General features: G+C 38.7%; 1 protein-coding gene across 5 annotated transcripts in view; it reads right to left on the reverse strand.

Moving 5' to 3' along the window:
- Nucleotides 1-14965, reverse strand: part of ano3 (anoctamin 3) — a 43295-nt gene that overhangs the window by 13489 nt on the left and 14841 nt on the right. For 3 of the 5 annotated variants that reach the window (XM_081711942.1, XM_027003173.3, XM_081711944.1), the window contains 14 exons: nt 14672-14806; nt 11747-11853; nt 9341-9396; nt 9105-9226; nt 8226-8360; nt 7907-8003; nt 7240-7300; nt 2703-2785; nt 2440-2466; nt 1653-1793; nt 1192-1356; nt 864-900; nt 515-626; nt 68-125 (listed from right to left, as the gene is read on the reverse strand). In XM_081711942.1, coding sequence (XP_081568068.1) covers nt 68-125; nt 515-626; nt 864-900; nt 1192-1356; nt 1653-1793; nt 2440-2466; nt 2703-2785; nt 7240-7300; nt 7907-8003; nt 8226-8360; nt 9105-9226; nt 9341-9396; nt 11747-11853; nt 14672-14806 — 1336 coding nt within the window. The remainder of the gene's footprint in view (nt 1-67; nt 126-514; nt 627-863; nt 901-1191; nt 1357-1652; nt 1794-2439; nt 2467-2702; nt 2786-7239; nt 7301-7906; nt 8004-8225; nt 8361-9104; nt 9227-9340; nt 9397-11746; nt 11854-14671; nt 14807-14965) is intronic. The other 2 variants (XM_027003174.3, XM_081711943.1) reach the window with 2 other exon arrangements.

Raw genomic sequence — 14965 nt, forward strand, 5'->3', positions numbered from 1 at the left:
CAGCCCTACAGGACAGTGATGACAGCAAAGTGTGAGAGCTATTTCAGCACGATTCAGCCTCACACACCTCCTCCATTCTCCAACGGTTAAACAGCTTATTGTAATCTCCAGGCCTGCCAGCAAACCTGTGAAAACACACAAACAAAGAGAGAGAGAGAGAAAGAGAGGAAATATTAGTTTCAAAATTCAATTAGCTGTGCTATAGAAATAGAAAAGAGAAAAATGTACTCTCACTTGGAGCACATAATATTTCACAATATCAGTAGATACATAAGAAACTCCAGCAGTATTTAAACTATAGGAACATTTCTGGAAATAGAATAGAAAAAAAAAAACAGATTAAAATGATAAAAGGAGAAAAGACTATATATGAACAATTCATTGTTGATAACCTATTTCAGGCTCAATGGGATGCAGGAGAAAATGTTTTAAAATGTATTGAATTTTAAAAAAATTAATTAAAACTTAGCAGTATCTCATTTTGGTATTAGAGTTTCAATCTGTGATTGATCACCTTCCTAGGAAGAATGCTATGTAAAAGGTGGAGCTGTTCAGATTGACAAACTGGAAGAGGAACATCTTGAGGGCAAAGCTGTTTTCCCATTCTGACTCAGTCCGGGGATGTTCTGTAACACAAACCAGGGCACTGTGACCTTTCCCTGAGGAGGATTAGCCATATGCAAGTGGTTAGGGCACCCCCATGCATACAGGGCATGCATTAATGCTAAAATCAACACACCTTACAGCCACTGAGTGCCATTCAGGAATGCCGATCCTTTAATTTATTCAAAGCTTGTGAATTAACATTCTATTATTTTGACAACATTTTTCCTGACTCAGACATGGCAACATTTGAAACATACCTAGATTAGTTAGAAGATAGGCCACTTTCTCATAAACCTGTCAGAGAAGAATTCGTTTAAAACAAAATTGCAAATCAATCATTATTATAGCAGAATCCTATCCTACAAAATTAAAAAATTACTATCATTATATAAGTGTCATATTGTACTATATTTGTATTCAGCCAGACATTTACGTATTACAGAGTTGTAACCACAAAATTAACCACACCTTGTCCTAGTTTATGTCTGGATTCATTTAGCATTGCAAATATACAGACAGTGGTAAACAGTCGCTTTGTTTGATTTTATACTGTAACTTCTGAATGTACAAAGAACACATGCTGACCACATTGAGGGACATGATGATCATGAAGTTGATGCAGACTCCGGTGCCAGAGGTGGCAAACTGCCAGTTTTTCTTCACAAACTCCCACTGGAAAGAAGCAAATTTCTCCATGGCAATGAGCCGAAATACCACCACAGCAAAAACTGCTGTCAACACCAGGGAGATCTTAAATGGAGAGACAGAGACAGTGAAGCTGTGGAGTCTTCCATTAATATAAGCAGGAGACTGAGAGGAAAAGATGTTGAAGTTTTAGTTTGGTTATGGCACTAACTTGTGAGGGCCACTAGGGGGAGACAATAATCTGCAGGAGAGATATTGTTAGAGTTTATGAGCCTACACTTCCAAGAAATGAGGTGTGATGAGGGGCAGAGTGGCACAAAGTGTTAAATTGTGCTTTACGTTGTTACTTCAGTGGCAGAGAATGAAAAGAGTTGTTTATTTTCCTTGATATAGCAGCCTACCATGAAGAAGATTCCAGACACAGAGACCATGAGGCGACTGAGTTTGTCTGTGAAGGGTTGGAAGGGCTCTGGCTTGCCTGAGATGGGGTTCACTCTCTCCTTCCTCGAGTACTTTGCTTCAAACTGGGGCCGCAGCTCCTCCTTATTGACACATGCACGTTACACATACAGCATATGTCCTTCATTAAATTCTTACCTCCGCAATGAATGAATGTGGTGTGGTTTATTAATTTGCACATAGATGGCATCATTGTTTGCTTTCTCTGGGTTCAGTAACCTGCCCCAGGAAGACTGCAGAATTGATGATGACATTATGCAGGGTCTTTCACATGGACTGGATGACACAAGTTGCCAAACTACCTCATATACATCTACTAATTCAAATGAAATGTGTTTGCTTAAAGGCAGATTTAGGGATATGATCATCAAACATAGCAAACACATTTTGAAAGACACCAACAACAGTAGAAATGTGTTCTGTAGAAGTGTCAAAGGCAGCGATACCAAGATACCCTTGCTGGGTCTGTACTGGTAGAGAGCAGTGTTGATAAGTCTAAATTCTGGTATGGCTGATGTCCATATGATGTCAGCATGTCATGTATGACATATGACATATGCAATGCCCTTGGTTAGACTACCTTTAAGACCCAACACGAAACAATAGCCAACACTTCCTGAGAAGTTTACACATGCTATGGCAGCAGGAGATTAATGCAAAGGTTCCAGGGCAGAAAGCACAGCATGCACCAAACACGACAGACAGGAGAACAGTAGGAGGCACACTCACAGAACACACCACCACACAGGATTTACACTAAAAGAAACACAACAAACAGCACAGATATTGGCCATACACCGCCTTCAGTTATTTACAGTCTAATGGCTAATTCCGACAGGTCAGCAAAGGTCATGCTGCTATTTCAAAAGATTTATTAGTAAAGTGGAAAAAATTAGAATCTGCTTTCCTTTGTGAATGATGCTGAGTGCATGTCTATAAGCTAAAGATCAGCTGACAACTGTATTGGGTCTCTATTTTGAGATGAGCCTCACCTCTTCCTCCTCCCAATCAATCAAATCCCAGTCATAGGTAAGTTCTGCCCTCCTTCTCTTCCAGAATTCAAGAAAGACTGTGGCTGTAGGAGGAAAGAGCCAAAGAATTAGCTAGCTATCACTACGAAAGAGCTTCAGAACCAGTGAGCATGGGTAATGCATACTCCAAATTCCATCCAACTGTCTCTCTGTTTGGAGAGTGCAATTAAGCAGTTTATCATACAGACAAAAATAAGGAAAATGTCTTTTACATAATTAGGACATGGGCTTTACTTTGTTCTTCAGTAAAGACTGATTCATCCATTGCATTGATGTAAACAATACAAAAATGGGCCTAAAATCAATTCATAACTGCTATGGGGTATAAACTGTATTATATTTGCTGTGCTTTATAACTCACGGTGCTCAAAAGAGGCTAATCCTGAATGTGGTGTTGTCTTATTTGTCTTAGTGTTTCCATGGCGATGCAATCCATTCAGTAAAAGTTTACTTTATCTGGATTTGTTGTAGTAAGGGATATAAAAGCCCTAAAGTACAGCTCCCTCTGCTGCCAAGTGATTAAAAAGTCGCCTTGAGGGCTCAACCACTTAGATGTCATCATTACACATATGACGGGCCATTTTACAATATTTTTGCACCAATATTCAATCATTAGAAGCACCAAAATTACCCAATTTGACAAACCCTGGATTGTACACAGAATTAAGTTGCTTATACCAAAGAGGTAAAAAAGCAAAGAGGAATTATGATGAGAATGACATCAGCTAGAGGAAACTCGTACAAGACAGATAAAAGTCTAATGGGAACTCCGGATAATGTTAGTGTTCCAGGAACTTACACCATACAACAGGATGTAAGACTCAGTCTACCTCCGTCCTCTACCTGAAAGGATATTTCCCCTACTGTCCTTTGTCTGGAAGATGTACAGTCAACATTGATATGTCAACTAGCATGCACCTTAAGTATTGCTGAGACAAAACTGCTTCTCCAAAAGTTGAATATAGGGCCATAGGGTGGTAGGAACAGGGATTCTTGTTGGATACTGAAGAAATAAAACGAGGAATTAGCACCTGTAGTGACACATCTGATGCATGTTTACTCTGTGTAATGATGATATCTAAGTGGTTGAGTCTAAGTTGCTATGAGTAAATTACTTTTGTAAGACACTCTGGATAAAAGTGTCTGCCAAATGCCGTAAATGTAAATGTAAATGTAATTCACAACTGATAGCAGGTCTCTTGGCTTCTGAGCGGAAGGATTCAGTGGTCTTTGCTGTACAAAAAAAACAGCAGACCACAGTTCTCTCACGAATTATGACACATATCCTTGCTGGGGATTAAAAAGCATGCAGCTCAAAATGCAATCAGAATTACCCAACATTGTTTCTTGAAGAACACATTTCTACTCTTAGAAGCTGTGCAAGGCTGGGAGAATGCAACTGATGCAGTTTGCAGACTGGATGCTCACACTACATTTCTCGACTTCTACAGGCTCTTTGATACAATTGATCAAGGTCAAATTCTATCTACATTAGCCTCCTATGCCATTTCAAAAATCTATATTTGGATATGTGTAGCTATATGATGGGGAGGCAAGGAATACACTGGGGAAACTGTGTGTCCTCGGCACAACATCTGCAAGCCAGAGTTCCATAAAGTGGATATTATCTGCTCTTATTTTTGTTCTCTGTATGAAAAGATTAAATCAGATCCTGCCTTATGGTATGGAACCTATCACGTATACTGGTGGCCTGTCTTTGACTGTGCTGTTTATGGACATAAGCTTTTCCTGGACATATACAAGCTGCTGTTTTTGTGTGTGGAGTCTTTCAAGAGTTTAGGTGTTCAGATCAGCTCAGATCTCACAAGGGATAATCATATCAGCTACATCAGAGGTATTAAAACTTTTTCCTACAGAGGCTTGCTTGCCAGTTTTTTTGGGAACTTGAGGGGTACCCCTGAACTAAAACAAATGTGTGATTATAGAAACTACTACAACTTATGTATAAAAAAATCAGGTCAAAATCATGCCATTTGTCCAGAACCTTTACTGTCAATTATTATGTGTCTAACAAAAGTGTCAAACAAAGCAGCACATGACAATAAGAGCTTCTCCTCTAATCTGCATGTTACATGTTTTCTTTTTCTTCTTCTAGTATTAATGCATTTGTGGTCCATTTTATAATTTTTTTTCCCATTCACCAGCTGACAATACATCATGATACATTTCTCTCATAAAACTTATTTTGATTTTTTTTTTAAATAAAAATAATAACCGTTACTAAATTACATTTACAATTACAAACTGTTTTATGACAAAGTAATTTACATATATTATTTATTTATTTTCCATCACACCTCTTGCCACCTCCCACCCACTTCCACCTGCAGTTCCTTCATTGTCTGCTCCACAATTGGAACAGATCCTCCTAGTTTGTCATAGATCATCAATAGAGTCCAGCTATCCATACATTACATAAGGATTGCTAAGTGTGCACGCCTTCCACCAGATGCACTGCTTCACATTTATCTGACCTTCATCCAGCCTGTCTGGTAGCATCCTTCTCCTGTATGGACAGAACTTAAATGCACCCAGAGAGAAGAGAGAAGAGAGGAAGCTACCAGGAATACGATTGGCTGGATTCCACTAGACCTAAGACATCCATTTCATGCTCCTCTGTCAGTCTATTATTCCTATCAAATAGCAGGAAACTTTTCCAGCCGTTTTCCAGCCGTTTCCAGCCGTGGCGCACAAAAAGACACCAGCGATCCTTTTTGCCTAGAGCTTTTTGCCTTTTTGCCTAAATTACTATAATGAAAGGATTATATGAGCTTAATTATGAATTAATATGTCGAAAATATTATTGAGGTAATAGGTTGCACTGGTTAATATTATTGGTAATGTTGGATTTGTTTATTTGTTTCTTCATAGTACAAACTGTCACGGGACGCTCCCCGCCCCCACGAGTCACGTGGTATAGCCTGCCGCGTGCAGGGGGGTTTACTCCTGTCTGTAGCCACACCCCTGTGAAGGCAGGCACCTGTACAGGGTTAAGTGTTAGCGTGTGTCTGTCTATTTAAACCCCCGTCAGTGCATGCCTCATTGTTGGTCATTGTTTGTTTGTTAGCGTCTGAAGTGTAACGTTAGGATCCATGTTTGTCTAACCTGTGTTAATCTTAAAGTCTTAATTGTTAGTGTTAAGCGTGTCTAGGTTTATTGTTAATGTTGTGTGAGTGCCACCGTAGTCTTGTATATGTCATTAAATGTTTGACACGTCGAGAGAGTCTGTACGTCCTGCTCCACGCCCTGCAGCACTCGGGCAATGTTACACAAACAGTGTCATGCTATAATGTTTATTAACAAGCTTGAACATGACCTGCAAAAAAGCCTATATAAGTTTATTAAGACACTCTTCCCTGATGCTGAAGGACCAGTTTATTATAGCTTGACCCATTTTTGCTTAAAGGGCGAGACAGAGAGCAAGAAAGAACAAATTGCAGCTCTGAAAATTGCAAAAGTTTCAACTTTTCTAAATCTTGCACACCCTAAAGCAGTCCTTTACTGTCTTCAGGTCCCAGCAGGGCTTTGAGGGTCCTCTACCCTTCAGCCAGGATGGGTACTGCGACAGCTGTGGGCAGTTCCAATGCATATTTGTTTAGAGGAGGGAAACACAGGCTAAAGAATTTTTGTTCTGATGAACCTTCATTCTCTGAACATACATTTTACCACACAAACACACATGCATACACACACACACACACACACACAGATGAGGTTCACTCACATCAGCAAGAGTGAAAGGCAGAGCAGGAGGGACTGGACTGAAAGTCTCCTCCAACATGCGCGTACACACACACACACACACACACACACACACACACACACACACACACACACACACACACACACACATAGAGGCCAGTATAAGACCTACATTTTCCTGACACATAAAATTGTTTTTTCGATCAAGCTACTCCCTCTCCTCTCCAGGGAAGTGTTTCATTAACATTAGCCAGTCAATTACCCTTTACACTGTGTACGCACTTAGTTGAAGCCAATATACAATGAGAGATGAACATTCTGACACTGATCTATGTACTCGTTTTCCATTTATGCAAAGTGATTTACTTCTATAATCTGCCTAATTAGTTACTATAATGTAAACACTAAAAATTAAAAATGTTGTGCCAAAAAATATTATGAGTATGAGTGATAACGTTGATCATGTCCTCGTGTAGTGATTTTTAAAATGACACTTTTGTATTTTTCTTTGTATAAAAATGTATTTTCAAAATATTACTGGTACTCTGATTTACCCTGGAAGTATGGTTTCACAGTTTCACCCATCTGAACAAACAATAAAAAAATAACAAATAAATGTCAGAACAGCAGGATTGGGCAGCTTCTACTACAGTAGCACAAAGTGACCTTTTAGAAAGAAAGAAACAGTAAAAAAGAAACAAAGAAGATAGAAAATGAAAAACTAATAACTACATAAACACAGTGAACCTTCATTCAGAGAGAGAGTTATCCTCACCCCATATTGCCATAAAAATGGCAAAGAAGACTGTGCCTCCATTATCAAAAAGATGAGTCACCTAAGGGTTGATAAAAACATACAAAGTATAGTGAGATAAATCATAATGATTAAAGCTCCAATGAGAACTGAATATATCTGAACTGAATATATTTGAGCCTTGACAAAAATATAATCTCGTTTTAGGAAACTAATCAAATAATCATTTATCCTCCATGGATTATTTCTTAGGTTGGATTTGCATATTGAGAAATAAAGCACAGGGAACTGTTTTTTTTTTTTTTGTTTCTTTGTATGTTTTAATAAAACTATAACTGCTTTAGGAGACTTTGATAATGGAAGAATTGTTATTGAACCAGAATAGTGTTCTGGCAAAGAAATATTTCTCTTACCTGCCTAACTCGCAGCAAAAGGCACCATGCATATTATGCAAATGACATGTTTAAATCCTTTTTTGTTAGTGTTCCCCACAGTGAGTGGGAAGGAGACAATGTTATTCACATTTGCCGTCATAATGCAGCAGCATTCAGAAATCAACCAGTATCCACCATGATATTAATGTCACAAATAGAGTGTACATTGTAGTTTTTTTAGTATTTTCATTTTATCCCTGTAAGTCTCTGTACATGCTTACAAAACGATGAAAGATGTCAAGTATTATTTGCACCTTTGCATAGACACAGCTGTCACTCAGTTTCCAGAAGCTGCAGTTAACTTCACACATGGGGCACATGATGGTGGTGTTAGCCTCACAGATCTCTTTACTGTAGATAAACAAGAGAGCCCATCCCAAGAGAAGAAATCATAACAGTTGACGCATAGTTAAGAGGGGAAGCTGACCTCTGTCATGCAGAGCTTTCCACAACAACAGACAATTTAGGGTATTAAGTCTTTGAAGCTTTCTTTTTTAGGAAAGAGGGTTAAATGAGAGCTGGTCATGGTGACGTAAGGTAAATGCAGGGATAAGAGGATTTGCTAGGCCTGACCTCACTTGGCTGGAGTCCATGGTGAAAAGCCCATAGAGGAAGACAAAAAGCCCGACCAGCGCTGCTGGGATCAGCATGCCTGTGTACCAGCCCAGCCAAGCAAAATACAGGCCGATCTTCTCCCCAAAGTACCGTCTGAGACACAGCAGAAAAAGACAGAGATAGAGATTGAGACAGACAGAAAAATAGACAGGTATACAGACAGTCAGAAAAACAGACAGACATGCAGAGAGAAGGGCAGGCTTGCAAAAATAATTCCTTACAATTCCTGCCTATTTTCTTTTGAAGTATGAGTAGGACAATTGTTTAGTATGGCCAAATTTAGTTGACGTCCTTTGGAGGAAACACTATAAGAAAAGCCCCAGAGCTGCTGGCTCTGCAGATTAGCAGGAATGATTTTTCAATCTGCCTCAGTTTTACATCTGAGAGTTCTAAACCAAGCCAAGGTGAGGCGACTCGTCTCCAGTGGCTACCCACTAAAAGAACAGACAAGCTCTGTCACTTTGAGCTGAGCAAACCTCTGATTTACATTGGCGAGGTACAGCCAGAAAACACACAGAAAGAGAAAAAAAATAAGTAGCTCTTATCTGCTGCACTCACTAAAGACTTAGTGGAGGGTTTGACACTAGTGAGGTCATAAGCCTCTTGAAAAACCAACAGTAAAGAATGAACATGGGAACCAGAGAGATCCTTTGTCGTGACTGACAGAACAGTGCTTCAGATCTGAGCTACAGTTCCAACTGAGTATTTAATAATAAATCTTAGATGTAAACCAGTATCCTGTATTTCTGGTTTAGTTAAATATCCACTTTGGCAAAGATTTACGACTGTTAATTGAGTTCAGTATCAACTGCGAGAGCAGCAGTGCATGTTATTCACCGGATGAGGTCCAGAGGCTGGTACTTGTACCAGATTCCCCAGCGTGCCCATCTCTCATATAGCAGGTGCCTGTGGTTCTGGGCCCCATGGGTCTTTATTGGGTGCCTGCTCTTGTAGCTGCCCTGAAGCACAACAGTACTCAGAACATGGGATTTGGCAAAGGAATAACATCACTATGCTAGATCACATTAGCACCCCATAAAAATAGTACCATGGTAAAATGATAATGAACTCACCTCATGAGGGGGAAATGCAGCCTCATAGGTGTTGTTGCCAAGTAACCGATTGATACCTTATGACAGAGAGGACACTTGCATGAATTAACATTTTAACATGATACTCTTGGCATTCATTTTATATGGCTTAGTACTGCCTCGAAACATACTGTACACACATACAGGATGCTTCACTATATGACTCTTAAAATGACACATCAGTGTTACTGCACAGAAATGAAGCATCTTTGTTAAGGTGTAACGCTGGTAGTCAACAAGAATTAGCAGAATCTACAGACATTTGATCCATTGCTGCACCTGATTTCACTAAGGAGCTCTCCTCCTTACCAAGACATGAAATGTAATTAGTGAAATCCTATGTGACTTTACAAGGTAGGTATTTATTTCTAATGCTTTCCTTCTGTTTTAGACTTGAGGAACTTGACAATTATCTTACAAGACTAATACAACCCAAAATGACCAATTTTCACATATGAATATAAACAAAGAAAAAATTATTTTCCCTGAAACGAGTCCACAACATTTCTTAATAATAAATGTGAAGGCAATGTAAGAGGTAATGAAGGAGCAGCGTACTGAAATATCACCAAAACATTGCACTTCTTAATGCCCTTAGGAAGTTAAAGATTATAATCTATTTATCTGTATATTTTTCTTGAATGCCTCTTCATTATGATTTTTTCACACTTATTCATTTAACAATTATTTATTTCCTCTAGTAGGCATTCAGACAAGAAGGCACAGAACATTTGTTTGTATTCTTTTAGCACTGCAAAGTATTTTGGTAGAGCAGAGTAACTCAGTTACAACCCATTATGGTAGAGTAACCCAGTTGCAACCCATTGTGCAAAAGCACCCATAAGTTATTTATCTGTGAATTAGGTATGTATATGTCTACAATAAAACATTACTGCAAATGAACTTTCTATAAGAAAAAGTACTACGATTTTTTTGTGTGTGTATTTTTTACACAGAGATGTTGAAATACAGATGTTAAAAGCACAGGAACATACTGAAAGTACAGGTAGATGTTGAAAGAACAGGTAGATTTTGAAAGCACAGTTAGATGTTGAAAGCAGCAGTCATTTTGACTCCCTAAACAAAAAATATCCTTTAGCATGATAACAACATTGAAACACAATTAAAACCTACTCTGCCCACTTACGAAATGTCCACTTACAGAACAGGGAGAACAAAGACCCACGCTCAACATAACTGAAGTTGTGTAGGATCTTTTTGACTGGAAATTTTAAAAATAGATTTCAAAAGAGAAAGCTTTATCATAATCATCATTATTATTATAATTTTCTCACAATTTTTAAGCAAAAAATAAATAAATTCTACAAACAATTTTCTTGGCTGCCAAAGACTTTTTCCCAGTACTGTTTCCCAGTAGTATAACTGATGGATATAGAGTGGATATAGAGTGGGGAACTAAATGGAGGTAGGAGGTGCTTTAAGGGAAAGCATTAGGGTATACCACAGAGAATAAAATCTTCTCATCGAACTCATTTATACGCTGATCAAACACTCCAGAAAATCCCAGCTTTTATCTAATATATCTCCTTATTATTCTAGGGCCATTCTGTGGTCTTCTTAAAGAATACCTGATACAGCTGATTTTAAGTGTGAGTGGAGCTGCATGATGAATTTGAGCCTTTGGATTACTGATGGATTTAAACTTCCAGATCCAATCAGATCTGGAGTTTTTTTGCATGAGGGATCACTGATATTAAAATATTGGCATGAAAGTCCCTCAGCACTCTAAAAGATGAGACACTAAGAATTCAGTGACAGTCAGCTTCTGTCAAACAAGAACGTGTATGCCATAACATATTAAATAATTAAATAACACTCAGCAAACAGTGCTAGAAATATGCTTACCTTTCATGTTTCTTGCATACATCAATCAAACCAGACAATTATATTTTCCAAAACCAGTGATTGCCATTATATAATGACTGCCATTATATTAAATCGTCAATACAGTTTCTGCACTAACAACCCAGAAGTCAAACTCATCTCAGGAGCCAAAGGTGCTGCTGAAAATATCAGCTTCCAAATAATATGATAAAATCTGTTCCCCTACAAAAACCCTGTTCATTTACAGCACATATTACTGTTTACAGTGCAAGTGAAGTTGAATTTTGTAAAATTAATACATTACACTTCACGTATACATGATAAAGGACAACATGTGATTTAATTTCACTGTTATGTAAATACCCTCCAATAAGAATTTTTGGCAGCAGAGACCTACACTAATAATCAGAACTGACAACCAGTGACCAGGCACAAGTATAAAGACAGGGTAAAAACATGCTTACAGAGCACCAAACCCAGTGTGGGCTAAAGAGCAGATGCCTAACAGACAGGCCTGTGGAGAGATTGTTTCATGTGACTTACCCATCTTGGACTTGCCATCCTCATACTTAGTGCGTTGTAGAACGTGGTGCACTATTCTGCTTCGAGTAGAGTTGGAGAAGAAGGAATCCCTGTTGTTGATGGTAAAACTATGAAATAAGGAAATATGTATTAATTCACCTGCTGGAATTTTCTAGTCATCTTAAAACCAAGATATTGTGGTGCTGTATTCCTTCTATGCTGACAAGTTACAAACCTATAATCCACAGATCACACTTTTCCAGTGGCAAGGATGTGCTATGCCCATGAAGTTACTGAAATTTATGATGGCTTTACAGTACCCTTAGCAGAGACACATACCTAGAATGGCTTTCAACTACAGTTAAATACAGTTAAATACAGGGATTTTAATAAAGATCATAATGGAGAAAAAAATGACATATCTCTCTCCTCTTTCACACTAGTGCATTACTAACTAAAAGTGTGCAGCCTATAGTACAACAGGGTGAATGAAATAACAAAAGATTTAGGGAGTACCGGTTGGGCAACATTTTTATTTATGCAGCATGGGGAGAGAAATTATAGTATTCTATTTATATATCACAGCTGTTGAAGCAGGAAGATCCCATTTCTTAATCTTTTCCCCCCTCCCTCACTGACTTACATTCACTCTTATAGTACTTTTTATATGGGGTTTGCATAGAATTATTGTCCCCAGAAAGAGAGTAAAACACACACACACTAAGAATCTGTATCATCTGTTTCACAGCATGAAGCTGAATATAGGGAGGGTACCTTAGGATGCCAATTTTTTTTGTGTGTGTTTTCCACCCCATCATTCCACGTCTGTGCCAAAGAGATTAGTACTGGCCTGATTCAAATGATTCCCAGGAAACATCATCAAATGTAAGCAGACACAAACCTTTAAGGCCTCTGCCAGGCCCAGCATGCTCTGTTACCAACAGAAACACTGAATTTCTCCCCCACAACTACTCCACACACTCTGACCTCATATCAGGGCACACCAGGGTGAAGTGATTCAAAGGCAGGCAGAGATAGACACGGTTACTCACACACTCAGGAGAATCACAGTGTTTACAGGCTCAGAATGAATGCTGGTTATAAAGCACAGGTAAGTGGGAAGACAGTGGAGAGTCAGAGGGTGTGTGGTTCTGACATTTCATGTTACTGTAGACCTAGGTGCTAGGGGTCATGCGTTTAGATATGAAATAGTATCTGTGGTTTCAATTATGCCACATTTATGATTGTTTTCTAGAAAACTCCATGAGAATGCAAAAGTCATAATGGCCTTTTTATACAGAGCATGTGGACTCTCCATTATACCATATGGAAAACATTAGAAAGGGACACAAAAGCTACACTAAACAGTAAGGCGTCTAATTTCATGGCTGCACTGGACCATTAAAGCCGCTTAACACCTTTTTATTAATTTTGTAGTTATTTGAGAATTTGCTGGATAGAAATAAATGTACTGGAAACAAAGTGGATGGAGTGGCATAAAAGTGAAGTCATTTTGGCTTAAAACTGCTCTTGCGCATGCGCTTCCTCCTCAGACCAGCTCTGAGCACAAACGCAAGTGCAGGTCCAGTATCTTCTTCACTTTAAACTGGCACACAAAGACAGGATTTTGACCATGAACATCTCCCTTCTAAAATATTTCTAATTACTAACTAAATACAACTGATTCAATTTTATTTACAAGGAGAAACAAATCTATTGTGACTATTAAATGTACATGTAACAGTTAGTGTGTCATTACACACAGAAAATTATAATATAATTTAATATATAATTAGAACAACTGATAGTTTATATATATATATATATATATATATATATATATATATATATATATATATTTGCATCACAGTAAAGAACAACAACAACAACAACAGCAACAATAATAATATGTATTGTCATATTTATTGTGGGTTTTAATAATTAACATTACTGTATTATTCTTCTTTGAATGCCACTGGAAGAGCTTCCCAGGCCAGTTAATCTCAATCAGACCTCAGAGGTCTACATTTTCAATGCAATATCTTATGGTGTAGAAACTCTGCACATTCCTGACAAGTATGTTGATTCCCTATTCTATGAATTGTTTTGCTGCCATTCCTCCTTGCTTGCTGCCATGACAAAACTGTCACTGCACTGTAGCCCAGTCCCATACGGCACCCTAGACGCTGTGGTCCTCCTCAAAGTCCACAATTAGATGATGGCAACAACATGCCAACATATAGTGTGCAAGTCAGGACAGACTCTAATATTGTGACAATTGCATGATGCTGCCTCTTATTTCCACTGTTCTTGTGCTACCTATCAACTAATAATGCTTAACAACTAATAATAAATTAGTATAGAAATACATTTAACTTACATCTGGATATTTTCTTCTCTGCCATGATGCTCAGATTGCTCGAAACAAAATCATCCACTCTGATTGGTCCTCACCTGTAACTCACAGAATTTTGGGTAACAGGCTGCTTCTGAGCCAGCATCATTGTGGTCCTCGCCAAAGGCCACAGTAAGGGTGCATAGAGGGTGCTCGTAAGCACCACATAGATCACCAAAATGAGAAGTGAGACACACTACGGCCTTGGAGTCCTAGCGAGTGCACCATGTGGGACTGAGCTTGTATCGCCTGCTCACGCTCGGCTTTTAAAAGGAATGAAAGAAGTTAATCTGATTGGACATTGAGCGGCACCTGTTGATCATGTATTCATGTATTTTTGTAATTGCACCGCGCTGCACTGGCTTAGTGCCTTTGCCACCTGTCATGAAAATAGCAAACGACATTTCTAACATGCTCACATGTGTCTGCACTGCAGTCTTATGCCTCATATCTGTGCTATGACCACAAAAATAGAGCTCTAAAGTAAATATTTTGTGGCACTGAGGGTGAATGGGCATTACGAAAGGGTGAGTGGTGTAAGAGAGGCTCACTGGTGCATTCTCGTCCTGCTAAACGGGGCAGTGTAGCAGTCTGTCTCCTCCAGATCAGGCAAAGCCTCCTTATCCAACTTCATTGGGTTCCTTGGCAGCCAACTCTTTACCTGTCGACATCTCAGATGAAACCAACTATATATTAGAGAGAGAGAAAGAGAGAGAGAGAGAGAGAGAGAGAGAGAGAGAAATACATGTAAGTGAGAGAATTATAAGAGAAGACGGGATCAGAGATTGATAATAAAAAAGCCATAGAAAAACCAATAAATAAAAAGATCGATGATTTGTGTGCTC

Source organism: Electrophorus electricus, chromosome 4 (assembly GCF_041902795.1).
Source record: "Electrophorus electricus isolate QZ-2024a chromosome 4, ASM4190279v1, whole genome shotgun sequence".
Taxonomy (NCBI): domain Eukaryota; kingdom Metazoa; phylum Chordata; class Actinopteri; order Gymnotiformes; family Gymnotidae; genus Electrophorus; species Electrophorus electricus.